The 27,755-nt window shown below is 33.6% G+C and overlaps 4 protein-coding genes across 9 annotated transcripts in view; 1 reads left to right on the top strand and 3 right to left on the bottom strand.

Moving 5' to 3' along the window:
• Positions 1-5,327, bottom strand: part of KrT95D (phosphofurin acidic cluster sorting protein KrT95D) — a 107,308-nt gene extending 101,981 nt beyond the window's left edge. For all 3 annotated transcript variants that reach the window (XM_085189120.1, XM_085189121.1, XM_085189123.1), the window contains exon 1: positions 4,980-5,327. In XM_085189120.1, coding sequence (XP_085045246.1) covers positions 4,980-5,089 — 110 coding nt within the window. In that variant the 5' untranslated portion in view covers positions 5,090-5,327. The remainder of the gene's footprint in view (positions 1-4,979) is intronic.
• Positions 5,328-6,660: 1,333 nt separating this feature from the next.
• On the bottom strand, positions 6,661-10,422 carry LOC146536633 (putative maleylacetoacetate isomerase 2). Of its 2 annotated transcripts, none has more exons than XM_085189118.1 (5): positions 10,134-10,422; positions 9,596-9,773; positions 9,050-9,168; positions 8,408-8,619; positions 6,661-8,201 (listed from the first exon to the last, which is right to left on the bottom strand). In XM_085189118.1, exons 1-5 carry the CDS (start codon positions 10,140-10,142, stop codon positions 8,075-8,077), a joined length of 645 nt encoding a protein of 214 aa, XP_085045244.1. In that variant the 5' UTR covers positions 10,143-10,422; the 3' UTR covers positions 6,661-8,074. The 2 variants fall into 2 exon arrangements, with proteins under 2 accessions (XP_085045244.1, XP_085045243.1); XM_085189117.1 differs by lacking the exon at positions 10,134-10,422 and adding an exon at positions 9,926-10,063.
• A 503-nt stretch (positions 10,423-10,925) lies between these two features.
• On the top strand, positions 10,926-12,483 carry LOC146536632 (uncharacterized). Its single transcript, XM_085189119.1, has 3 exons — positions 10,926-11,155; positions 11,240-11,449; positions 11,710-12,483. The coding sequence occupies exons 1-2, from the start codon at positions 11,048-11,050 to the stop codon at positions 11,411-11,413; spliced, it is 282 nt and encodes a 93-aa protein (XP_085045245.1). The 5' UTR covers positions 10,926-11,047; the 3' UTR covers positions 11,414-11,449; positions 11,710-12,483.
• Positions 12,484-12,824: 341 nt separating this feature from the next.
• On the bottom strand, positions 12,825-27,144 carry LOC146536631 (uncharacterized). Of its 3 annotated transcripts, XM_085189112.1 has the most exons (12): positions 26,999-27,144; positions 26,723-26,907; positions 24,780-24,863; positions 19,837-20,031; positions 18,313-18,425; positions 17,241-17,377; positions 16,698-16,868; positions 14,507-14,708; positions 14,388-14,433; positions 13,798-14,295; positions 13,368-13,477; positions 12,825-13,010 (listed from the first exon to the last, which is right to left on the bottom strand). In XM_085189112.1, the coding sequence occupies exons 2-12, from the start codon at positions 26,786-26,788 to the stop codon at positions 12,854-12,856; spliced, it is 1,779 nt and encodes a 592-aa protein (XP_085045238.1). In that variant the 5' UTR covers positions 26,789-26,907; positions 26,999-27,144; the 3' UTR covers positions 12,825-12,853. The 3 variants fall into 3 exon arrangements, with proteins under 3 accessions (XP_085045238.1, XP_085045240.1, XP_085045239.1); XM_085189114.1 differs by lacking the exon at positions 16,698-16,868 and having other exon boundaries at positions 26,723-27,109; XM_085189113.1 differs by lacking the exon at positions 24,780-24,863 and having other exon boundaries at positions 26,723-27,096.
• Between the last annotated feature and the right edge of the window lie 611 nt (positions 27,145-27,755).

The raw sequence follows: 27,755 nt of genomic DNA, 5'->3' as shown, positions 1-27,755 counted from the left end.
AGAATAAATTGCATTATAGCCTATAGCACTTCTGAAGAATGCAGCTTTCATACAAAACAAAAACATAGTAAATCGATCCAGAAGATCCAGAGATCTTAGCGTTCAAACAAACAAACAAACAAACAAACAAACAAACAAACTCTTCCGCTTTATTATATTAGTATAGATTAGTTTAAAGTGAAAGTAGAGTGTTTGATAAAGGCCATCAACATTTGATAATTTAATTATAAACTTCCGTTCGATTCATTACTATCGTTCATTGCTAATCCTATACATTCACCGTTATACCTGCGGCTTCGCCCGCACCTCGTACAGAAATAACAAAGAGAGTAACTCTGTACATAGGTAACAAAAAACTATTAAAGTTATGTAATATAATCTATAGTATTTCATGAAAAATAGATAAAAGTATAACTAGCAACAAGAAAAAACAATAAGATACAGTAATTCCGGAGATAAGCGCGTTTAACCAAATAAACTCATCAATTTTATATATAACAAAGTTAGTAGCAGCTATAGAATAACCAGTTTTACAATCTTCTACATTTACAACGTTAATCAATATAAAAAATCTGCATAGGAAATTGAAAACAGGGGAACGGGGAACGGAGTGTCTTATCACTAGGTTCTCTCTGATTATCCCGCTGTGTGCGGGATACAGCGTGAAGCTGATTAAATTTTTTATTTAATGTATATTTTTAGCTATAAGATTACACCCGTGCTATCACTACATTTGCATAACCGGCGTCCGTCTGTGTGTGAGTCATACACATACGAGCCAGCCGCTTTCCTTTACAGATAGATAGATAATTTTAGTTTTATCGCTACGATTCGGTTCATTAACTATACTAGCAACCACAAACCACTTGAACTAATTTGTTAATGGTCCTGCAAGAAACACGACATTATAATTATATACCTAGTAAATGTAGATGGAAATAATAATAATATGTAAGCTGAATTTTAATTTTTTCATATTGGGTATTGTGACCATGATATTTAAAAAAAACCAAATAAAGTTAATTATTTTTTTTATCGTAAGAAATATTTTTTTTTATATATAATGAGCCCCACAATGTGTTTCCTCTGCCTACCCTGCCATTTACGGGATACAGCGTAAATCTAAAAAAAAATTAATTAAAAACAAATAAACTAATTAAAAACTAATTTATCAGTAATTTCAAGAAAAAGTTTAATTTATTTTAAAGCGTTAACAATATTTGAACAATAAGTAAGCAAGAATAATAAAACTAAAGCGATAAATCAGATTAACGCTATATTTTACGTAGCTTTAATAAAATACCTATGTAGATAATAAAAATCATATTATGTACATAGTAATGAGATTATTATAATAAACGAGAAATGTTATAATTATAAATAACATAAAAGATGACTTATTTATTTTTTAATTAAAAAATAAATAAGTCATCTTTTAGCTGTATCCCGCACACAGCGGGGTAGGCAGGGTAACCTATTGTTAAGACACTCGGATCTCCATTTTCCGCCGAATCAGGGAGGCGTTGTATGTTGAGTGGCGGAACTCACCGCCACGCTTTGTCTCAACACCAGAGCGAAGAAACGAAAATATGAATTTAAATAAATTAATAATTCATTACCTCGAGTGGGGATCGAACCCGTTTACAGTCACTTACTTTTGCTCCAGCGCCACGAATGGCCTCAGTATATTATGTTAATTATAATTAATATTAATCTCAAAGAGAATCGAAGCGTGAACTTACAATATTTTACAGAACTATAAATGTTTTACCTAGGGGATTACATGACTGCATTAATAAATACGTTGTAATACAAAACAATATTTATGTAACTGTACACTCAACACGCAATGCCTCCATAATTCGACGGAAAGTGGAGAACGAATTGTCTTAACACTATTTTTCCTCTAACTACCCTACTGGGTGCGGGAAACTGCGTGAAATTGATTTTTTTTATTAATATATTGCAAGTTATTAAATTGTCTAACATTCATCAAAATCGGTTTACTTACCTAATAGTTTTTAAGAAATGACATTTCTAGACACTGACTGACTCTTTTTAAATGGTTTATATGTATGTAAAAAAATTTCAGAAAGGAAAATTTACTTGAAGTCGGATATTTTTTTATCTGTTTTTTTTTTTATACTCAAGACATTAGATGAATCACTAAATGACTAGCATTTAAGTTTAAAAAGTCTCTAGTCACCGAATGACAATGTAAAGCAATTTTTAGACATTTAAATAGCAATTTTGACACTTATTTACGATTTGCTATCTTATCTTAAAATATATATTGTTAAAAATAAAAAATAATTATTTTTTTCCGTAATATTAGCAAAATTTAAGTAGCGTGACGCAGTGGTATGAGCGTGCGATTGTAAGCGCGACAGGTTTTGGGTTCCAATCCCAATGTAATATTTAATTTTTTCATTCCCTCGCTCTGGTAAGGAGACAAACCGCAGTGTGGAATTCCCCTAGACTCCCTCGGTTCATTCTGTTACATGCGGGATACAGCGTGAAGTCACAATTTTATCTTATTATCTATAGATAAACGACGCATAAAATAGAATTAAAAAAAAAAACTATATCCATAAACCAATTGTATCATCACTTTTGTCCAATATGAAAGGTATTCCAAGTCCAACAAACAAACACGCGCGGCCTACGTACGTACGGTATGTAAATCACGTCGTGAGTCGTACATCACCGTAAGCGTAATTACTGTAGGAAACAAAAAAATGAAAACAATGGAATACATGCTGCCATTTGTGGAATTCTAAATCTTAGTGCTAATGTATTAATGAATAATATATTTATTGTTTTTCCTTTTTATTTTCATTTGTAAATTAATTTTGTGCGCACGTCACATCTTACTAGTTTAGCAGAGTGAATAGAGAATGTAATTTTAAAACACTGTGTTGTCCACGTACGTGAATCTTAGATACTAAATCTTAATTGAAATCATCGCGATACAATTTCATGTCTTAATGGGAAAGGAGTGTCTTAACACTAAGTTTCCAGGTTATAATAACAATCTTCGGATCTTCGTGACTCCGCTCGCGTGGACTATAGCTAATTTTTTGTTTCTTGTTTTGTTAGTAAGCATACAAGAATTGTAAGCGGACGAACGATGGGCACAGATATCGTTTTATACGATGTTAAGCTATGTTATTTCTTTTATAAGATATTTTTTTATAATTAATTGTATTTATAAGTTTTCATTGGATTGAGTCAAACTGGTTATAAAAGAATATAATTAGAACTGAATAAATATTTGTTTCCAGATATCGAAAGCGGCAGCGGCAGCGATTTTGAAAAAAGGTTTCACGGAAAGGCTAAAAAATTTACTTCAAATTGACGCACATCAATATTTTTAAAAAATAAAATGCAACTCAAATGTCCGTCGCCGCAAACGTCGATGCCGCCGGCAGAACAGGAAGAGTAAAGCCATACACACGAGAGTCAAGGCAATTTTTTATAGCATAAAATATCATATAATAGACAATAACAAAATCATTTAATTTTGTTCTCACATGCCTATATTAATAAAAATAATTTATTTGTACAGTTATGTTCACGCTTTTTCGCATAGCATGGTAGGCAGAAAGAAATACACTAGGTATGTAAAGTTGGAACACTCTATTCCCTATTTTTCACAAAATGTATCTACTAAAGTAGGAAAAGAAATAAATTTTTAATTTATTAATTTTCCCAGGCAAGGCTCAAACAATCATTAAATTTACAGTCAGACACTGTTTACTGCATCACAATGTCCTTTTTTTTCCAGTAATAACACTGCTTTGCCAAAGAAGCTAAAATAATGTGCAAAATTTGTTATAATTAGGGGAATATATGTGTGTAGTGGAACAAGGAGACTATCTGTCTGAAAATAAGGTTTCCAGTTTGATTGCTACCCCTGGCAATGAAGTATTTTCACTTTTACATTCTAATAAGAAGATAAATACAGTGTTGAGTTTGACCACTCAACATGTTTTTTTTTTTTTTACTTTGGACAAACATTCGGACTGGAGTATCTTAACACTAGGTTGCCATTGCCTACCCTGCTGCATATACTAATGCAGGATACAACAATAAAAACTATATGACACTAAAGAACTATAATTATATCTTATAGTTATTATTTTAATATAAACATCCATTTTCCATTTAAGTAAAAGACTTATCACAGATGCCATAAAGTTAAACAAATATAATTTAAAGTTAACAAATAATATTTTAATGGCATACAGATAACAATGTAAATATATAAACAGTAAATACTAAATTAACTATGCAAGTGTCAACAAAACCTAATAAGAAAAACTTAGTAGCAGTTATTTAATTAGAAGTAGAGTAGAGTGTAATGATATTGCTTTAACAAATAATTATCATTAAGTGGTTTATAAGTAAGTAAATCATTTAAGGTTATCAATAAACAAACATTTGATTACAATCATCTGTGTTGGTATTCAAATTAACTTTTTTCAACATATTCAATTTGAATTATTTGACTAAAATATTTTTTTACTATATAATTTCTGTTCATCTATAATGAAATAGTTTAAAAACACTATTTTGCTTCACTTTTCCTCTATTTGTATTTATTGTAGTTTTCCATCAGATTTATGTTGCTATGATGAATTATTAGTATAGTTGTTGAAAGACAATATAATCAAATATTTTTGCCTATACAATTTTTAGACAGACATTTTTATTTTAAGCCCATATAATTAATTAAATATCCCGCCGCCAGAATCACGATGACCACGATCCCTGCTTATCATGTATTTTGATTACGCGTAAGGAATTGTTTATGAATCGGTTTGGAATAGGTATACATAATATCGTCCACTCAATGAATACAACTAGCGATAATGTGCAATCAGTACCGTCAGTGCAAGGCAGGAATGTCACAACGAAATTATGACTTAAACATAACAAAAAATAATATAACAATTATTCCTACAACAATATCCTACCTTGGGATGCAATTAGAAGGAGTCCTATCCACTTCCCAGGCGGCAAAAAGTTTCATAGGAACAGGTTTCGACGCATTAGTCATCTTTTCCGATTTGTTTTTCTCGGTCATTTTAAATCAGCACCGATGCACAACTGGGTACAACTTTCACAGCACTGCACTGAATGTTGATATCAACTTACATTGTTATTTTATCACTAAACATAACACTATATTCATTTTTATTTCAATACCGAAGCGGACAGGGTACCGACCCCGACATAAATACAATTCTCAGTACACTTTCATACTGCGCTAGTATAATCGGCTAGTCGGCAGCGAACGAAAGCGGCGTTCGATATGTTTGACAGATGCCATGACAGTGCTGCCATAGCAGTGAGAATTTTTACCGTGGTGTGAATATTTCCAATTTTTGGTAAATTTGTTGTAAAAGTTAAACATTTTTTAAATAAATTTATTGTATTATTTAGAAGCGGCTTTCTTAAAGTTTTTTGTTAAATAGTTTATATATGTATATTAATAATAATATATGAATGATATTGCAGTCTTGGCACAAGCGCGCGACTGTTTGGTGCAACACAACGATTCTGGGTTTGATTCCCACTAAATTTTAATATTTTCATTGAATTTGCCGACGCAAAGTGCGGCGTTGAGTTTCACTATTCAATACGCAATTCCTGGAGAATTCGGCGATCAATGAGGTTCGGAAGTGTCTTTAACAATAGCCTCCCAGGTCCCTCTATCTTCCATGCTATGTGCGGGATATAGCGTGAACAGTACAGTAGTGACGCCGATTACTTGAACACACAAATCTTAAAATTGTCATTATGTTCTTAATTTTAGAAAAGGAAATTTGTAGACAAATAATATATTTATATTCATTTAGAAGTGACTAGTGTTACTCAATAAATAATAGAACCAAAATAACAATTTTAAGAATATTTATATAAGAAAAAACTACAAACAGATGAGTAAACATTATAAAAATTATAATATAAAGTGAAAATATAATACTATTAGTGGTTATTAACCTTCTATATTTTATGTAATTTAAAGTAAGTACTATATATTACAATATTATGGAAAATAGCATTGTACATGGTAATATTTTCTATGAAATGTCACTGTTATCAAAACTTTATTCATCGTCTTGGTACGGTGTTGTCGTTATAAAAAATGTAGTATAGTTAGCTGCAAAAAATCTTATAAAATAGTTTCATAAAAAGTGCATTAATATTAACAATATGCAAATAAAATAAAACATTAGCATTATTATACGGTCACAGCTTTTTATAAAGTTATTCCTATAGGCCGTCGTGGCGCAGTCGCACTAGGGTGTGATTATAACGCGACGGTTGTACGTTTGATTCTCACGAGGGAATTAATTATTATTTATTAACTTTATTTCATTGCATAGGCACCAAGGCAAAAGCCCGGCGGTGCACTCCGCCACTCAACATGCAATGCTTCGAAAAATTAACGGCGTAAAGTGGGAAAGAGTGTTTTAACACTAGGTTCCCTCTGCCTACCCTGCTATGTGCGAGATACATTACCCATAACTCTTAAAATAAGATGTCAAATAAACACATACAATAATGTTTATATAATTCAGACCAATGTTTAATTATAAATGAATATAAACATCCTGACACTATTGAAAGGTTTATATAAAAACAACAACAAAAAAGCTCATATGTTTTAATATATTAAAACAATACAAATATACAAACAATAAAATCAAATAAAAAAATGAGACATTTCAAATTTTTCCTATAAATAAGTAATAAGTCATTTTCCATAAACACACAGACAATCTTTATTTTTTTTTAATAATAACAATTATTTCATTACAAAAAATAAAAAAATGTAACCAAATAAAAAAAAACGTTATAAAAATCGTATCTAAAGTTATAAACTTTATTTTATTTAATTATTATATGCATTACTTTATTTTCAAATTTCAATTGGTAACCATGGCACATATGTATGTAGTATCTATAAGGGATGTTATGGACCCTACAGCAGCTTTGGATACGGAACTAAGGCTTGTTGGTTATATTTTTTAGGCAATTTATGGATAGTTCATACTAAACACTAGTGTAGGCAAAATAAAAAAACCGTTATAATAAGTCTTATTTAAACTCCGCCCATATACGGAACTATCCGCAACCTTTTATTCGGTTTTTACGGTTTTGTAACGAAGCTCCGTAACATCCCTGGCTTTCTATAATTACTATGAAATGTATTAAGACTACTTTAGAACACAAATAGCGTTCATATTTAAACACTACCACTACATATTAATATTTATACAGCAATAAGATTCGAAAACCTTGTAAAACCCTTTTATTTACTAATTTAAAATTAGATATCTTAATATTAACATAATATTCTATTAATTTAACGAAATGGAAAGTTGATTTGCAAAAAATCCTTTAAAAAAAGGTTATTATAAAATATAATTTTAAAAAAGTATAAAATCATAATGAAAAAAATATATATAAAATCACTAGATCTCATCTCACTCCTTAATGCACTAATTAACTACTTTATAATAAAACGGCTTACAATGTATGTAAATAATAAAAAATATAAAAAAAAACAGTAAAAAAATATTATAACAATTTCTTAGTATGCAAATATACACTTTATAAAATGTATTAAAATATATTTTAACTTAATATTAAAAATGGAATGTGCCATTTATTGATAGATAATTTATTATAATGAGATAAATATTAAAAGAATATTAGATTGTGATTTTAGAATTTAGCAAAGGAAATAAAAATATGATATTCCTTATAAAATCTTATGAAGTCTTAGGACTTAAACTGGTATGATAGTTTATGTTTATAATATTCTATTTAGTATGGCTACTAAAAAATGTAAGACCAATAATATCTTTAAGTAAATTTTATAGCATTCAGCACAAAAAAATCAAAGTGGTGCTGTAATTTACTACTATCCAAACTGTAGTAAACTACTATCCAAAAAAACTAAGAAAAAATCAAAATATACAAAAAAATAAAACAAAAACCAATAAAGAAAAGCTTGTAAAAACCTAATACATATTCATCCACAGCAGTGGTAGTGGGTTCACTTCGCGACTTCGGGCGGGCAGTCGGGTTGCGCAGACGGATGTGCGGCGCGGAACGCCGGGTGGTTCTCTAGTTCACGGTCTATACGTAATATTATTGGAAATGGACGCAGGTCTACGTGGAATCTGGAATTGAATTTAGATTGTTAGTAATTTTTATAAATGATATTTTCTTCTTAATTATGTAGATTTTTTTTAATCTCAAATGTTTTAAAGAAAACATAAGAATGCTCGTGGCCCAGTGGCACAGTCTGACTGTACTATGTGTTGTGTTCGCCATCCATCACACTAATACAAGTAATAAAAGCACATTAAAAAAACATTCCACCAACCTTCTAGCATTAAAAACCTGCGGCACCAAACAACAGTCAGCCAAAGTAATTTCATCGCCCACACAGTATTTGCCTGCACAAGTCGACAATAGTTTCTCGACAGCTCTGAAACCTCTCATGATCCAGTGTTGGGCCCATTCCTTTTTTTTATCTTCTCCCACATATATTAGTACTATAAGATTTTGTAAGGGCTGTATTCCAGAGGAAATTATCTGGAAATTTGTTTAATAGTATGTTTAATTTTTTTGCACACTTAATAGACGAGACATACATATGTACGACAAGTATGTCTAGGGGCAACCTGACCAAAAAACCTACCTGCCAAAGATTATTATTCACTTTTTAGTTTTTTTTACTTTGTTTTGTTCTTTTAAGTAGATAATATTTTAAAACTTTAAACTTCCCCTATGACCACTGATTAAAAGCTTTATTTATTTCCTAATGGAAACCTCAGGTATTTATTAACAAAAATATATTGTTTAATTGAATATATTTATATACACTTTATGTGATTTACACTTATGAGACTTAGTTCACTGTTTACCATTAACATATTGCATATTGAATGACCGAAATTTCATTTTACATATTAAAAATGCTTTCATAGTAAGAATTAACAATAAATTCTAGAAAGATACATACCTCACAGATCTCCCTCACTTTGGCTCTTTTAAAGCAATCTTGAGGCATCAATGGTCGCTGTGGTCTTGTCTCCTCTAAATAATGCATTATGCTAAGAGATTCTACAAATGTATGGCCATCTAGAAACAAATGTATTACTTATTAAAATAAGTTAAATATTTATTATAATAGAGATAGAACTCAACACCATAATAATTATTAAATGTATACATCTGTCTGGTTCCTTAAAACTATTAAGACTACTATTGAGACAATCTCAACTTTTTGTTAAGTGAAAGAACTCAGTACCATCTTCTATGTAATTCAGAGATTTTATTGTCAACTCTTAGGCAACATTATGAAGCAGGGCAAGCCTGAATATCACAGTATTCAGATCATTCTTTAACTATTTCCAGCCCTATTTTGAGATAATGCATGTTGAGCGGCCGAACTTACCGTCTGGTTTTGTCTACCAAAGCTGAGAAATGATAATTCTTCAGGTGGAAATTGATATTGATAGAAGAACAATTTATAAAATGAAAATATGTAAATAATATATTTTTTTACCAATCATCAATGATGGAACTTGTTCCATTGGATTAACTTCTCTATATTCATTACAGTGTTGTTCTCCACCACCTTTGATAAGACTAACAGCCTTTATATCATATGGTATCTCCTTCAGATTTAGAGCTATCCTCACCCTCCAGGAGCATGAGCTTCGCCAGTATGAATATAATACTGGCTGGAAAATTAATTAAAAAATAAATGAATACAAAAAAGTACAGGAATAAGAATTTTACACCAGTAAATAAAAAATATTAAAAAAATTGTGACCATTTGAACAATATAAATGTTAAGATCTAAACTATTATGTTTAATGTACTTTTAACTTACTTTTTCTTCAATTATTTCACCCATTTTAATGGAACTATTGAGATATTTCAATACGCTATTCAATATTGTTAAAGAAACGAAATAAAATGTGCAGAGACCGGTAGAGGTTTTCTTGTATATACCAGAAAAACCAGTATTGAGGTACGATAATTTAATATGCACATAATTTACATTGAAATATATATTATTTTGTTTACGTCTTACGTACCTTAGCCATGCCGGAGATATTTCCGTTGTATTTCGAGTAGTAATTAATTTTGGCGGCGTTTTATTTACTGGAGCGAAAAAATCTATTATGCTTAAAATACTTAAGTGCTAAGCAAATTATCTCGCTTAATTTACTAACTGTGTGATTTACGAAGTTGTTAATATTTACATTAAAAGTCTTTATTACACATTAATATTTAGAACCAAAAAGTAAATATTGTATTTTTTTAAATTAAAAATATTGGTTTATTAATTCTGCCCAATCCAATATTTGACAATTTAAATTTACAATAGGCAACACATTTTCAATTTTGAATTAGTAAAAAAAAGACATTTTATTACGACAGTTTTTATTCCATTTCTTACACTACTTTTTCTAACAAAAAATTTATAGAATTTATAATATTTTAAAATATATATTTTCCACACAAATTAATGTGACAAATTAACAAAAAAGTTTTCTTTTCTTTGAAGTTTCCGTGTTCTTAAAGTTAGATCTGTAAATGTTTACTTACGAATGTATTTATAAATATTCAAAAATCTTTTTTCAAGTACCTATCGTACTTGTGATATAAACAACATTAATTTTACTATATAATTTTATTGATTATATTTTAGAAAATATGTTGTGTAAATTACAAAAACAAAGAATAACCGTTTTCTTGAAATCTGATTTAATTATTTATATTACTTCTCACCGTCCTAGAATAATAATTTAAGATAAAGCTGTATGATAAAATATAGTTGTCCGTTTTTTCCTATTTCAGAATAAATAAAGGAACACATTTCAACTGTCAAAAGCACATGTTTGTCGCTAATGTCATTTAGATATATTTTGATCATGTTTCGCACTTTTCCAATTTAGTTTGAAAAAATCTGTTTAAACTACTGATAACCATTGCTATTTTCATAATCATGGGTAAAGATAAGAAAAAAGGTGTTAATGGAAATGTTTTTAAAGTAGCAGGAGCTAAAAGCTTGAAGAAAACCAAGGCGAAAGCTGTTAATTTAGGATTGAAAAATGTGAGTCCAAATAATTTACCTGTTTTTTATATTTGATATATGACAAAGTAGTTATTTAAAATAATCTGAACATTGATTTTGCAGATAAAACAAAAGATAGTGGACATAGATAAGCAATTTTTAGATATAAAGAAAAGCCCAAAACCTAAAGAAGATTCCAAACCAATAATAAAGCCCTCCCATAAAAAATGTGAAAATAAAGTATCGAAGGAGGAAGTAGCGTCAACTGTTGATAAAATAGTAAAGATGGATTTATAGTAATAACTACAGTGATTTTTATATTAATATTATAAGGTATTTAATAAATATATTTTTATATATTGAGATGGAATAATAATTTATTTGAATATCTTTTTCCTCAATAGAACTAATAGAACTTGGCGACACATATTTAAATATAATCATTATTATTGTACAAAAAACTATTTATTCCCAGAAATATGCTACATACAATGTATACTGAACAATCTGTACAAATATTATCAGGTTTACTAAATTATGAAATGCTCATCTCAGGAACTACTGCTTTTAATTGAAAATTTCTTACTTTTTAGAATAATTTATGAAACAAGTAACCACTACCAGCTGCATAATGGTAATTGTTATAATGTAGCACAGTGTTACCTTGAACACTTAGAATATGTCATTTATCATATGGACTGTTTATTTTGAGAGTGGTGTAAGTCCATTTTCTTTTGTTTTGAGAAAATTAAAGGTTAGTATGTCGATGATTATGCAATTTCATTTACTGACCGATTTTAAGTTGTTCAAAACATGGTTTTTTTTTGAGAAATTAAACACGGACTAGTTATATATAAAAACATTACATTAAATTAAGCATGAATTACGTGATATCTCATTTTTCTCAAAAATGGACTTACACCACTTTCAAAATAAACGGTCCATATACAACTCTTAGTTATTACCATATGTAATTATTAAAGACATTAATCAAAGGAAGTGATATATAGAGTTTTCGGATTTTTATATTAATAAGCATGAGTAAAGATTTTAAGAACATTGATGCATAGTGTAACTGTAAATGTGAATGCGATGGTCAACCCTACTTAGAGATTGCCTTATTTTCATTTCCCAACTTTGGCAAGTGATGCCATAGATTTCCACCACTCAACATGCCATATCTCATGAATTTTGATGAAAACTAGAATGTAGTATTTTAACGCAGGTTTTCTCTACACATTGCTAGGCACTGTGGTTTTAAGAGCATAAATCTGATGCCCAGGGCTAGGGCTAGGGCCAGAGTAAAAAGAAATGAGAAAACAAATAATTTAAGTAGTAGGACAAAATAAAAGAAATAAATTTGTTAATTTGTCTTTTATTGTTAAATTTAACAAAATATAACATCATATAAAACTTCTTAGCTTAGAACAGTTAAAACATAACAAAGTTCACAATAACATAACATAACTTTCATTTAACCACGTAATGACTTTACGCAACAGAAAGTAGGGGATAATATGAAATTATTATTTTACTGCCATTTTCTATTCCACTATTCATATATTCTAGATATTACATGAATAGTGAATAGTATAGAAGTAAATGAAAATGCATGACTAGAATAAGTCTAGATCTTAATGATTTCAATTATTTTATCATTACATTGAATGGTCCGTTATTATGTTTTATTAAAAATGATTTGTTAGAGAGAGAGAGAGAGAATGAATAACGTTGAATTTATTCTTCGTCAGTAACATCGGGCTCAGCTTTTTCGTCTTCACTGACTTCGGCAGCGTCTTGTGATTCAACAGGTGCTTCGGGAACTTCTTCGGGGATGATTTCAGGGCTTTCAGGTTCTTCAACAATGGGTTGTGCCTCCTCTGCCGGCGTTTCACTATTTAGAAAAAAAATTGTGGTTAAAAATAATTGCTATTTTTTATTACAGCCAGGTCACAGGTCAATTTCTCTTAGTATGCGGAGTACGTAGTATGTCAAACTAGTATGCTTATGCAAGGGTGCTATATTGTCTATAGAAGTTATTTACGCCTTCAGACATGGAGAGTGTATACTCCTGAATGAAAATGGAATGGAATGGAACTTATTTATGAATTGGAATGGAATTTATTTTTAATTCTTACTATTAACACAAAATGGAATGGGTTTCTGGTTTGATCTGTGCTATTGAACTCTTACTCTCTGCATTTCGATAAATATTCGAAATTAAATATGTAAATAAAAATATATATCGTACCTGGATTCAGCATCGACATTATCGCCAGCAGAACTACTGTGTTGCAATTCTTCTAGGCGAGCCGCAGCCAGTTCAGATTCTTGTCTCGCAATTTCAGCTAATTCAGCAGCCTGTGGATTTTTTATTAAATTAATGTATTTTTGATTATACTCCTGGCTTCTTATTTTTGTATGTTTAATAAAATAGATGTTTTATCCGTGACTTCCCTATCTACTGTAAAATCATATTAAAATAAAATGTAAAATCAAATTTCCAAACATAGAAAAACTTCGTCCAGCGTAATATGGTTTACAAGTAGTAATATTTTAAGTAAGTTTAGTAATAGTCTCAGACAAACAAATAAACAAAAATATAATAAATAAAAGTAAATAATATAAGCAATTATATCTTTTATCTTATATTATCTTAATTACTTGAGGCATTAAAATACCTGTCTTGCAAGATCGGCTTCACGGTCTTCTTGAGCCTGACGTTCCAGTTCCTCTAATTTAGCCAGTTCTTCTTGTCTTCTTTGTTCAGCCAATCTTTCTTCTTCTAATCGGGCTTCTTCAGCTAGCTTGGCCTCTTCGGCAAGCCTGGCTTCTTCGGCTAGCCTGGCTTCTTCTGCTAAGCGGGCTTCTTCGGCTAACTTGGCCTCTTCAGCTAAACGTGCTTCCTCAGCTAACCTAGCCTCTTCGGCTAATCTGGCCTCTTCTGCCAAACGAGCCTCTTCGGCCAATCTAGCTTCTTCTGCTAGCCTAGCCTCCTCTGCTTTACGTGCTTCCTCGGCTTGTCTAGCAGCCTCTTCAGCAGCTTTTTTGGCTTCCTCTTCTTTTCTCTTGGCTTCTTCTTCAGCTTTCTTAGCTTCTTCTTCTGCTTTACGTTTAGCTTCTTCAGCTTTACGGGCTTCCTCTTCAGCTTTTCGTTTTTCTGCTGCTTCACGTTCAGCCTTAATTATACAATTATAATTCATGTATTATTTTTAAGCTTAACATGTCTTACATAGTTTAAGAGTAGGTATTTTAATAAATAATATTTTACCTGTGCCTTACGTTCAGCCTCACGTTTTGCTTCTTCTTTCAAAGCTCTGAAAGTTATTATTTATATATTAGGAAAAATATATAATTCAACAATTAAGTATTTTATTTAATAATTCATACTTTTCTTCAGCGGCACGAGCCTCTTCTTGCCTTTTCCGTTTTATTTCAGCCAGATCAGCTGCTGGTGCTAGGACAGGTTCCGCAGTGGTAGCCCTAAATCTTTCTGCACGCTCCGCTTTCGCCGCCTTCAGCTCCAGAGCAGGGTCTTCCATTATCTGCGGCGCCTGAAACTTGCGGCTAGGTCTCCATGGAAGGAGTTTCACTAAGCCGCAGTAAACGATAGCGTGGTACCATGACCATTCGGGAAATGAATTGCTTAAGCAGCTGACTGCAGAAGCATGTCATTTTGCAAGGATGGTCACGGATGTAAGGTAAGCGCAGCAGCACAGCTCGTAACGCCCTCAACATGAGTGCTTTGCCATATCGGCCTAAGGCTTAATGAAGGTATCGATGCTCATTCTTTGACTTTTTACATGAGGTGAGCCGTGAAAGCTGATTCGGGCATGTGCAAATTAACGATTACAATGTGCATGTGGTGTGCGTTCTGCGAAATTATTTACAAAATTATGTACCTACAATCCTTTAAATATGGGAATTTAATTTATATATTTACATTATGGATATTTCTGGGCACATGGACGTTTGAATACAATTATTACCTGTAGAATATTAGGAAAAATGTGTTTCGCAAATTCGTTAGTAAAAAAGCGAAGCGTTAAGCTAAAGCTCGGGTGTCACAAGCATGAACGTTAAAATATCTATTATGCGAACTAATTAAAACAACTAATAGTGGTAAAATTATTTATTGTTAAACAAAATCAGTTCTGTTAAGTGAACACGAGACGTCTCGAGCACGTGTCGCGGACTGCGTTACCACGACTAAAAGTGTAGATAGTTATATTGTATATTAATAACAAAATATATTATGTGTAATATAATTATGTGTGTATAAAATACGAAAATATATATTTATATATGCATTCGATTAGTCGGATTGTTATTGAGGGTGGCGAACCTTTTATATCTGTGGGGTAGTGACAAGTTCAATATTACACGTAGGTATATACAAATATGTAAATAAGGAATTATTTAAAAATCCAAACATACTAAAGAAAGCTAAAACGCTGCAATATTTTCTCAAACAATCTCAAACGAAATCGAAATCAATAAATTTAACTTAAATTTCCAAGCTTTTATAAGAATGTACGTAATTTTAAACCAAAGTATACAGGGTTTACGCCTGGTGATTTAAATAAACACGTCTACAACACTTATTACTATTATAAATGGAGAGAATTACATTTAAATTTCATATATAAAACATGTGCCAACGGTTCGCCACCCCTGTTATACCGAGATCAAGGACAGGAGGGTTGGAGCTACGCGCACTGCGCCGCTGTCGCCTTCTGCGCATCATCCGCTGCAAGAGACACCACACCCAGTGTTAGACACTGATTTTATATTTCTTTTTTATTTGCTCGGTTTATACTACACGAAGCTGGAAGCGGTATTTAAAAGACGCTATAATGAGGCCTCGTAACCCTACAGAAAAGTTTTTATTATTTTAGAAAATCTTTAACAACTGAATAGTTCCGTTATATCAAGTTAAATGTGTCATTTTTAAATGACTTCGAAATAATACACTCAATTATGTAAACAATTATGTAAAACTATCTCTATAGCTTATTTGGTTTCTATAAAAAGGTCACAATAAAAGGGTATTTGCAAAAAGGAATCTACAACAGATAATACATAAAAGACATAGGTAATATGTAAATGCTCCTTGTTTGATTTGATGCTAAATATAAATGCAAAATTATTGTATAATACACGATTTTAGTATGTACAATTATATACAATGAGTTACGAGGTTGCTCACTGCGCTTTATTTAGCCATTTTCCTTTTAATTTTGCGGAGGAGAAGCGAGCGCTAGCTGGCGTTGTCGACGTATAGTGTTACCAGATTCAGAGTTTCAACAGCCCCCCCCAATTTTTTAATTATCTTATTCTTATATCCTTACAGGTAACAGTACACGAACCGCCAAAAGCTTACAATCGTTTTTTTTAAACATTCGTTACCAAGAATCAAAAGAGAAAGAATCCATGTTGCCAATAAATATGTAAAGTCACAGAAAAGATCCAAACAAAAAATATATTAAGTTAATAGAAGTTATAAAGAAAAAAAAATCGATTTTATAATTTTTCCCAATTTCATTCTTTCCCTGGACTGGCAACGTTTAATTTTTAATACCTGTGGCCTGTTCGTCGGCCAGACCCGCGGCGGCTAGTCTGTTTTTCGCGTAAAACGAAAGGAGGTTCACGTCGTCCCTGATGCTAAGTTCCTTGTAGAGGGGGTACAGAGGTCTGCGGTTGGGGAAGGCCTTTTTGCCGGAATAGTGTACGCACGCGAGGTGTCCGCGTCCTGGCGATCAACACCTCGGGTTATAAGGATAACACTTGGGATATTACTGTTAGATATGGTGGTCAACTCCCGTGGAATTATTGTTACTTTGCAAAAATTTCATTGAAATTTAGTGAAATATGCTTGAAATATGCAATTTAAGAGGGTAATAGTAACCAAATATTCCTGGAGCGTTGACGATTCTTTAAAAAATACACACGAACATGGACGTAAGACAAAATCCACATATAATAAAGTTAATATTTTTAATTACTTTGAAGGAATAATTATAATGTTGTAAATTATAGAATAACTGGCCATTAAGTCAAATTTAATATCAATATCACTGTAGTACTTAAATAAACTTATCGCTAGTTTAAAATTTAATCATACCTGTGAATTTCTTAGCGGGTTCCGAATAGAAAGAGATGTGCTGGATGTTGTCAGAGACGCTGCGCAGAGGCAATAAGAGCTTGGCGACGTAGGCGTCATTGCTGAAACGGTATGGTACCGGCTCTCCGTAAGAATAGCTGTAAAACAATGCTTGATTAAGAATTAAGAAGCATTAGGTACATTAATAAGTCTTATTTTTATAGATATCCTAGAAGGTAGGTGCTTCCAAAGTGGACCAGAAAAAATATCTGTTCTTGTGATGTAAACTAAAAATTATATTTTCTATACAATTAACTTAATATCAAAACAAAAAAAAACCATATTCACATAGAAAGCGGCGAGGCTGGTATTTAAGCGTGCTAAAATTAAACCACCGTCTGCTACCACCCACGTCACACGCGTACTCTTGGCTGGGAAACAAACACCCACACTGGAATCATCTATCGGTTTCCAAAAATCCTTTTATAAGTCAACGTGAGGTTATGAGGCGTTTTGTTTACAATACAGTGGTGCATTGCCAAAATCATTTTCTACGCGTGTGCCGTCTGCAATGTCAGTGTCGATACACTCATCAATGGGTGGACTATTTTTAGATCGTTACATCCCATTTGAGCCAAAAAAAACATGACTTGTAATTATTACGTCAGGTTTCGATTTCGTTTTGCTAAGATTTATGGTCTATTATTGGCATTTCGCACAACATCTGCCGCCATTTATTTAGAATCTATCGAGATGATTCAATTAGATAGCATAAACAATATTCGATTTTGTAGTGATATTCACAAATGTGTTGCATTTTGAGAATGACCGTCCTGGAAAACATCTCTAGAAATCTCCATGGAAATGAGAAGTACCTAATTCATCAAAAATCCATCTCTTCTTACTGTAACGTTATTTTTAGACGCATGGCCACACTAATGGTGGAATTTTACAATGTTTAGCCTTACATTAGCGCCGAGAAATCAGAAAGGTGTATAAAAGCTATTCATTATTGCAATTTTAAGGTTCTAATATTCTCCATTTTATATATTTTTTTGGTAAATAAAAGTGTAAGGGTAAGTTGAGATCTTACGAGTAAATAGTATCGAGTGGCGCGACTGATTTGGCGCGAGGCACCACCGAGCGAGCTCGTTGAAGGAGAGACGCCGTGTCTGCGCGGATGCGGCGGGTCTCGTCTTCGAATATCTGAAATTTTATAAAGGAAAATACATAAAATACATTTTTTATTAAAATGCTGACTTTGTAAAGTTTTTATTCTTCTTGTATTGAAAGTTTGAATATTTTTATGTAGGTATAATGTCAAAAAAACTATAACTGTTATGATAAAACTACATCAGTACAATTTAAGAATAAGAAAATCGGTTTTTTTTAAATTCCGAATGAACCGTATTTCAATAGTAATGTTTTAGCCTTGCCTTATTAGGGCAATGTAAGCTGAGAAAGTGTAAATAATTAATTATTTATTCTCAAACTTCAATTAGGTTTACATTTAAAGGATTTTGTAGAGCTCTCTTAAGACTGTCAATGTATCCATTACACAAAGTACTTGTAACATTGAATCCTAGTCTATTTCTACGTAACTAAAACTAATGAATGTTCGTACAACTACAAACGGGTCAAGAACGTCCAAGATTATTTTAGTTTTCTGTAGACAAGTAATGTAAGCTGTACGCTGTGGGTATTACAGCTGCTAAATGCAGGTATACGAGCACACTGTTGATCTTTTAGAAGTTTGAGATCACGTACTCTTTGATATCTGATATTTCGATACATCATTATTTCAAATAAGAAATGTACATTGAGAGCGGTAAAATGTTATTTTTGACGTCAATCGAAGGCTGTGTTAACAGCTTCACAGAGTATTACGCACATAGCAGGATTGATAAAAGGAAGTAAGTGAAAAGACATTTCCCCTCCACGCTTTCCTTCGAATTCTGGAGGCATTGCGTGTTGGGACGTTACCAGAAAGAAGAAGTTGAACTATTAAATGTTTTATTTATCGAGGATGTAATAAGCAGTAATAGTTTTTTTACTAAAAATAAAAAAGTTATAAAACTAAGAATTTTACTAAACATTATATAGTGTTTTGTTCGACATTTCGTTTTTGTGCCAAGCACGTTTTATTACATGTTTAGAGGTTCGTGTTTGGCTCGAAGCAATCTGAATTTACTATATACCTATTACCTACCCACGTTTTTTAAATAAATATTAAATGAATAAATATTGCCTTTGCAATTCTTTTTTTTCTACATTTTATATTTTATTGCACATATTCACATATTCCATTCGGGACAAAGGGGCACAACCCTATGATTGTACACGCTACAGGTTATCAGTTCAATTCCCACTCAACGAAAGTGGCAAATTTAATATTTTTATTTCTCCGCTCTGATACCAAGGCAAAAGCCCGGCGTGTAGTTGCGCCACTTAACACCTAATGCCACGAAAAAATCGGCGAAAAATGGGGCACGGAGTGTCTTAACACTGGGTCCCCTCTGCCTATGTTCCCAAGCAGACACCTGCTGTCTGCGGGATACAGCTTCAAGCTTATATTTTTTATTATCTATAATTCATATTATACTCTAATCTATCTTACCCTATTAGATTCAGATCTGTAAAAATCATCGACAGCAGAAACAGCAGTAGCTGGACGGCGCTTGTACTGGATCCTGTCGAGTTCCCGCAAAATGACGGACGGACGGACGCGCACGCGCACGATGTGGTGGGGCGGCTCCGGGTACGTGACGAGTCGGGTCACGGTGCGAGTGGTCGGCCGGTAGATGAGTTCAGCCTGGAAAATTGATTTTAGTATGAGAATTAAGGTTTTTAATGCTAGGTATATGCGGGAAAAAAGCTAAATTATTTACAGCTTTTTTAAGTTTTAAAGTAATTAACTAAATGATTCTATGTTATGTTTTTTAATTACGCTTGCTTATATACCAAAGGCTAGTCAACTTTAATTAGCATAGATTGTAAATGAATATTTACAAAGTAGAAAATATCAATCAAATAGCAATGTAATTTGTACAAGAAATCAAAATCTTATTTTTCTATATGGATGTTTACGTAGATTCAAAATTCATATTGGTGTCGCATTTTGACAATCTAACTATTAATATATTTAATAATAGGAGCAGGACATTTCAAAAATTTAGAAAGTAATAAATTTACAATACGGTCTATAAACGATGGCCGCCCGGTAGTTAGTAGGCCCTAAGTTAGCTGGAGGTAGACGGTTCCCCAGATTTGATTTTAGGTTTTTTTTTACTTTGGATTATTTTCTTTCCAGGGCGACCACGACTTGTTGACCGTACTCTTCGCCACTATGCGAACGAAAAAATGCGAAATAGGGAGTTAAAAATCCTATAAGTATTTTCTTATGTCATAGCCGGATTATCAAAGAGTTTTATATGTACCTAGATAATATCTAAAGTTTAGTAAATAACGCTTGTTTTTTAAAGCTGTTAGATTGGATTAAAATTAATATTTTGCAAGAATCAAACATGAAATGCTTAAAAAAGTCATACAATTATTTATACTTACCTGAATGTTGTTAAAATGTTTACCTACAGGTAGCTTCGCTTTGTGAAAAATGTGCAGATAAATTACAGTTAAATGAGATATAAATGTTCCTAGATTTCTTTTATTGTAATTTCTAGATAATATATATTTTCTAGAACCTACGAAGTATAATAGATACTATCATCAATAGTTACGACAACAATCAATAGTTTTTATTATTTTCTTAAAAAAATACAAGCATCCTCCTGCATTAATCAATCTAAAATGGAGTAAGTATATTTGTCTTTAATATTGGAATGGGTGTGAATTTGAAGTTAATTAATTTTTGGAGAAGAGAGAAGAGAAAAAAGAAGAATAAAGAATATAAATTCTCAATTTCTTTTTAAATAAGCTGTTTTGAAGAAACAGACTGTCGAAAAAATTAAAAATAATAGTAATTTTTTCACAGTACATAAACATTTCAAAATGCATTATAAAAATAACATACGATAAATAATCACCACCGAGCTGTTTATTTGGTGTTACAAAAGTTTATGAGAAATTCTTCGTGTATCAATAGACGTGACTCAGAGTTAGTGATTCAATCTTCAAGACGGGACAGAATTAGATTAAAACGCAGCGTGTCTTCTAATAGGTGCCCCGTGCCTTACTGCCTGTAGCGTGACAATAGTTTGTTTTATCAATATGTTTATTTATACTAACATAAATATATAACATAGTGTTGATTATCCAATTGATTCTCATAAATTTTTGTATAATATTTCAGTAGAAGATTAATCTATCACGTAAAGGGTAGGCCGTTACAAAAATTTAACGGGTTTTAGGGAGTTCTACGTATCATTCCATTATTTATCAATTTTTTATTAAAGGAAACCAACGTCATCATCGTCACTATATCTAAAACCCATTCAGCGTGAATGGTGTCAAATTACCAGCCATATAGCATTAATATATTTACTATACGAGATAAAGCGCAACGTTGATTATCCCACTGCTTGCCACTGGTGCCACTCAACACGCAATGCCCTCAGAATTCGGTGAAGAGTAGGGGGAATATTGCTCTTTCTTGCATCTTATGGGGTAAGGAGCCAAGAGGCCCTTATTTTTTTTGTAGATTTACAGTAAATAAGTACTATTTTTAGTTAGAAATCGGATATACATAGGCTGCTCGTATATAAAGTTTTATTTTTTTTAATTGATTATGGTATTAAAACTCAAACGTGGGCACAGAGTGTGACAGTAAGCATGACAAGTGTTGGTTCGGTTCCCAATTGAGGAAATGAAATGAATATATTTAATATTTTCATTTTTACGCTGTATCGCGATATCTAGGTAAAAAACAACGTAGAGTTCCGTCTAGAGAATTCGGCGGAAAATAGGGGACCGAGTGTCTTACAAGAACTCCTACTCTACCTGCTCCTCTGCCTACCCTGCCATGTGTGGAATACAGCGTAAAGCTGCAAAAAAGAACTTAATTCTTATAAACTAAACCTCTTAAAATAATTTCCAAGCATAAACAAATAATTATATGCATCAAAATGTTACATAAAATTCTTACTCTTATTACATAGGTATTTCATTTTCGTAATGCGCAGAAGTTTTCACTTGGTTTTTGGTGATTTGCCAACATTCGTTCCCTTGATCAATTCCCAGCTTCATTGTTTTTCCTCAGGGATACGAGACATCCGGTCCGTCTCATATAAAAAGAATAAAGAATAATGTTTGGCAGACCACTGTTTATGTTGCCTTCAAGGTTTATGGGCTTCAATTACAATGTCAGTGTCCTCTATTTCCATTTTTTCTTGGATTTCCATAAAATACACCTATATATATTTAATATCAACTAATATTACATATCATTTTAATAGATTTTCACAGGTTTATGTCACTGGACGAGGCGAAAGAGGTATGTAGAGACCGTGGCGTTTGGCGCTTCTTTCTCTCTGACTATCCCGCTAGGGATAAAGCGTGATCCTTATTATTGTAATACCTATCACACTTAAACATGCCTTTTAAGGTTTTTTTTTAAGCGTCACGTTGTCTCCGGCACACGGCAGAGTAGGTAGAGATATACTAGTGTTAAGGCACTCTGTTTTTTATTTTCCAAATTCTGAAAGCATTGCGTATTAAACAGTAAAACTTAACACGCTTTTCCTTAACACCATGAAATGAAAGTAATAAATATTTCATTAATATTTAATAAATTATACCTGTAAGATTTGAAGATATTGAACATTTCATTTAGCCAATAGTAATAGAAAAATAATCCAAGCAAACTGAAATAACCCGTTCACATTAATCATATTTACTTTAACGTAAATCCGTTTCCTTTATTATTCACATACCTACGTAAAAACATAAAAGTTTATATTACAAATTATACAATAATTAAGAGCAGGATATATTAAGAAGTTTCGTTATTTAGCTTGGCGAGCTGCCACCGCCGCCGCGTCGGTGTGGAGTGTTTCTCGCCTTTGCTATTTCTATATTATACACCACCAATTCGATTGTATTGTCCAGTGGGTGCTAGAGTATTAAATGTATTTAGTTGAGATTAAAGTATTAAAAGTACTTTTAAAATTAAATAAATTTTATTGTAAGTATGTGTGATTCAAAAAATTAAAAAAATGTCTGTATTTAAAGTTCTATCTGAATATTGTTAATGGCGTCCCTTTGGAGTTTAGATGGCCTTCCTAGTTGTAAAAGATATTTAGATTATTCCCTTTCAATACTTTACTTAGGGATGTCGTTTTATTTGATTATAGTCTATCCTTTTTGTACCCTAATATATCTTATAAGAAATGTAAGAGCAGGTTCCAAACTCATTGGCTAATATCCACACAATATGTCAAATATCTAACCGGTAGTGAAGACTAATCAACGCTCGCGCCAAATAATTCGGAACTGCTGTGACGATTGATTTGCTCGTTCTTCGTCACCGCATTGAGAATGTCACGGAAAATAATAATAAGTACAGCCATATTTAAAAGTAAACTATATTTGTGAAGAAAATCTTGTAAAAATTTAATACTGTATGAAAAATTTAAAAATAAATATTTTATACCGTAAATAAAAACATTAAATATAATGTTTAAGATATTGTGTATGCTTTAATCATCTTAATATTTATAGAGTGGAAATCATAACTCATATGAAAAATATTGAATAGCAGTAGTCTTAGGTACCTATATTCTGTTTTGTTTTTTTTAATTATATAGTAAGTAAATAATTGATGATATTTTTCTTCAAGCATTAGCAGGGTAGGCAGAGTGTTAAGACACCCGCTTTGCGTATTAATAAAACGCTATTCAATTTACTGACACTAAGCTTTTTAAAGTTTTAATTAAGTAAATACTTTTTAGAAATTTTGCAATGTTAAGTGAATATCTCCTAGTGTTTATTGTTTAACTTATGCGTCAAAAATATATTATTAAAAATATTCATTTATAAATTATGTTGTATAATTTAAATTTTAAGCACTTAAAACATTAAAGGCTGTCATGACGTAATTCTCGTAAACTGAATATAAACGTCACTCATGGACTAATATGCGATAAATTCAAAAAATTTTAGGACCCCTATGTTTACATATGTTTGTATTGTTTTTATTATTTTTGTACATTACATCATAATAATAGGATATATACAATTTTTATCGAGTTTATTTGATTTAAAAAATATATAAAGATATAATAACATCTTGTTGTCAAAAGCTTGTTTACATGACGCATGACGTCAAGGCACAGATAAACTAGAACTAAAATATAACTTCGATTTTGCAGCTAAATTTGAAGATACAGAAATTATGGGGTAAAAAATGAGGCAATAATCTAAGGTAATTACTAAATAGAATATAATACTTAAGTATAGTATCTAACACTTTATAGTTACCATCTAATGAATAATGAACATTTTAAGCTGACAATTAAAATGCGTGTTTCATATCAATGGTGGAAGCTGTGCATCAATGGTATATGTACACTCGTTGAATCATGATGCAGCTCTCACTCCACTCACCTGAGACAGCTTAGGTATGTACGTGACGTACGGGACATGGTAATACGGTAGTAGGGATGAGAGGTAGTACACTGACGTCAGCGGCTGCCGGCGGCGTCGTAATGAAAACGGAATATTTCCTCTTAATATTTGTTGTATTTAAATTTAATTGGGTTCTGTGTGTGTAGGGCTAAGTTGATTGGTGTGTTTCTTAAATTATTATTTTTGAGCTTGTTATATTAGAATTATTTATCCAAGTACACCTTTAGTAATTTCGTTCAACACCTGTAGGTACCTATTATATTAATTAAAAGGTTTAAATTAAAATTTCAAAACAATATATTTTGTAACTGGATTTGAACCAGATTTCATAGATTTATACTTATTCCTAACTAGATAGTTCAATATTAGAATTGATCGTATTGTTGTTCTCATTTTAATGTAAAATTTATAATCTAACAGGGAGAGAACAGATCTCAAAAGTTCACTTTTCAATATGATTAACATAAAAGTAAACAACAATCAAACTGTTAGTAAACAAAAATATCGAGCCCATCATCGATATTTCACAGATTTGCGAAATAAAAGGAAAGTAGATTTATTAAAAATGCAAGCGTTTATTAAAAAAAATCAGTCTAGATCACATGTTTATTTAGATAAAAAATTTATACTAACACATAAAAAGCTAAGATCCACGACCACTTGTCTATAAGTAAAGTAGTGCGATCACATTACGTTAGCGAATACTGATTAAATAGGGGAGGCGGGGTTAGGTTAGGTTGATAGAGGATGATAGAGGACGAGGGGACGAGAGAGGGGGTCGGGAGCCGGGGCGCTACACGCGGTAAGAGTAGTGGCGGTAGGTGGTGCCGTAGGGCAGGCGGCCGCTGCTGGTGGACGAGTAGGAGTACCCGCCGGGCCCGCCCAGGCTGCTGGAGCGCTCGCTGGAGTACGAGTACCCGCCCGGCCCGCTGCCCGTGCGACGCTCCACCGTGCTGCTGTACGAGCTGCGCTGCGGCAGGCTGCTGCCCGCGCCGGAGCCACCCGCGCGCTCCGATGTGCTCGAGTACGAGTACGAGTACTGCTCTTCCGCGCGCCGCGGCGCCAGCTCCCGGTCCACCACCACGTAGTGGCGCGGCGTCTGCAACAACCGCGCACTTAGCACCGGACCACCACCCCGCCCCGACCCGCCCAGTCTCGCCGCCGACAGACCCGACAGACCCTACTAGCGAAAGCGACACACGACACGAGGCGACTCCTGCTGCATCAGTAGGAGGCGTAGTTGCTGTAGTAGACATGGCGGTGCGGGACGCGCTGTGGGCGGCCGTGCGCCGCCGCCAGCGCCACGTCCATGTGGTCGCGCGGTGTGCCCAGCGGCGCCGCCTCGAAGGCGCGCTCGCGCTGCCCCACGGCCGCAAGGACGCGCGCGCGCGTCTGCTCGCGCGGCGACACGTAGGGCGCGAGCGGCGCCAGCTTGGCCTCGGGCTTGGGTGCGATGTTCTGCTGCACGACGGGGTCGAGCACGGAGGCACGCGTGCCGGGCCGCGCGCGGCGCCCAAAGGCCGTAACGGGGTCGGGCACGAGGCTGGGGCGCGGCACGAAGGGCACCATCTCCCAGTCGCCGGCCCGCTGCAAGCGGAGAAGTCCCCGTTAGTCGCGCGCCGCCTCCAGCCGCGGCTATATTTGGCGCGCCCGGTAGCTCCGCTACTGTCTATCGCACTCTACGCTACGAGGGACGCGGCGCGGCTGGACATACTTACAAAGCAATATAATCACAAGCGACAACCAAACAACCTATCGAACACTAAATGAGGGATCGATGAGACTCTGGCGCTGCGCGACCGCTGGACGAGGGCGCTAAGCTAGGGGGCGAGAGTGAGGGTCTGCCGGTCGTGGGGGCGGCGGGCGTCCGGCTCCCGGGGGTGGAGGAGCGAGGAGCTCGTGTGTTAGCAGGCGACACTCACCGACACGCTGTAGCTGGAGGGCCGGTAGGGGCGGCGCGTCGTGTAGAAGTCGCTCTCGTACACCATGGCTGCTGCTGTGTCTCGTATCGTTCGTGTGCGACTCGCGACGGTCAGACCTCGACTGTGGCCCGCCGGCCGCACAGCGCGCCGCACGCTACGACGCCGACGCTCTTATTTTTAGATCACTGTCATTGCAATTTTCACGTCATTCTTCCAAACTTATTCAGAATTATTAAATACATTGTCGTGTCACAAATGGGTTAAGGACAATCATACCTTCTGGAGAATGTGATAAGACCATGGACTACCAAAATAGAGTATCTTCTGTTTAGATAGTGGGTATGTACCGTGATTCATAAACAAAACTCGCTTTTGTGACGCGCAGTTTGAAAATAACTAAGCGAAAGAGTAAGTGTTTGTTTTGTAATCTTAAATTACGGCTGTATCGTTTGTTTATGACTAGCTTTTACCTCCGGCTTCGGCTCCGTGGTCAAATAGAAATAATTAACAGTTATGTATTAAGGTAACTCCTCCAATAATGTTATTTAATATTGCTTAAAGCCTCTTCGATAAATACACTATGCAACGCAAGAATTTCTTTTCGGAATTTTCCACTTCAAACTACTAGTTCCTAAGATTAGCATTCCTGATTCAACTAATCTTAGGAATAATGCATTAGCATTATTCCTAAGATTAGTTGAATCAGGGAAAAATTTTATAAAATTATTATATATAGAAAGAAATATAGATCATAGTAGTAATATATATCAATAGTGATAATAGTCAAGGCAATATACCTTGCTAAATATGTATTTCGAAAATGACGTTGATACAACTATTTCTTGTCGTCTCCTCTCAGCAGATCTGCCATTTCTGGATAGAGCAGCTTCCCGTAGAAATTACAATAGTACTGACGTTTTTATGTCAATTGATAATTAAAGTGTTTTTTGGTTCAGATGCAGGGGCACAGCAGCTCACCGTAAACGCGACGGTGATGAGTTCGATTTTCATTAGGGAAATGAATTGTTCTCAT

This window comes from Heliconius melpomene, chromosome 8 (genome assembly GCF_056956725.1).
Source record: "Heliconius melpomene rosina isolate 202511_hmr_F chromosome 8, ASM5695672v1, whole genome shotgun sequence".
NCBI lineage: Eukaryota > Metazoa > Arthropoda > Insecta > Lepidoptera > Nymphalidae > Heliconius > Heliconius melpomene.
This window is presented reverse-complemented; position numbering and strand designations above follow the sequence as displayed.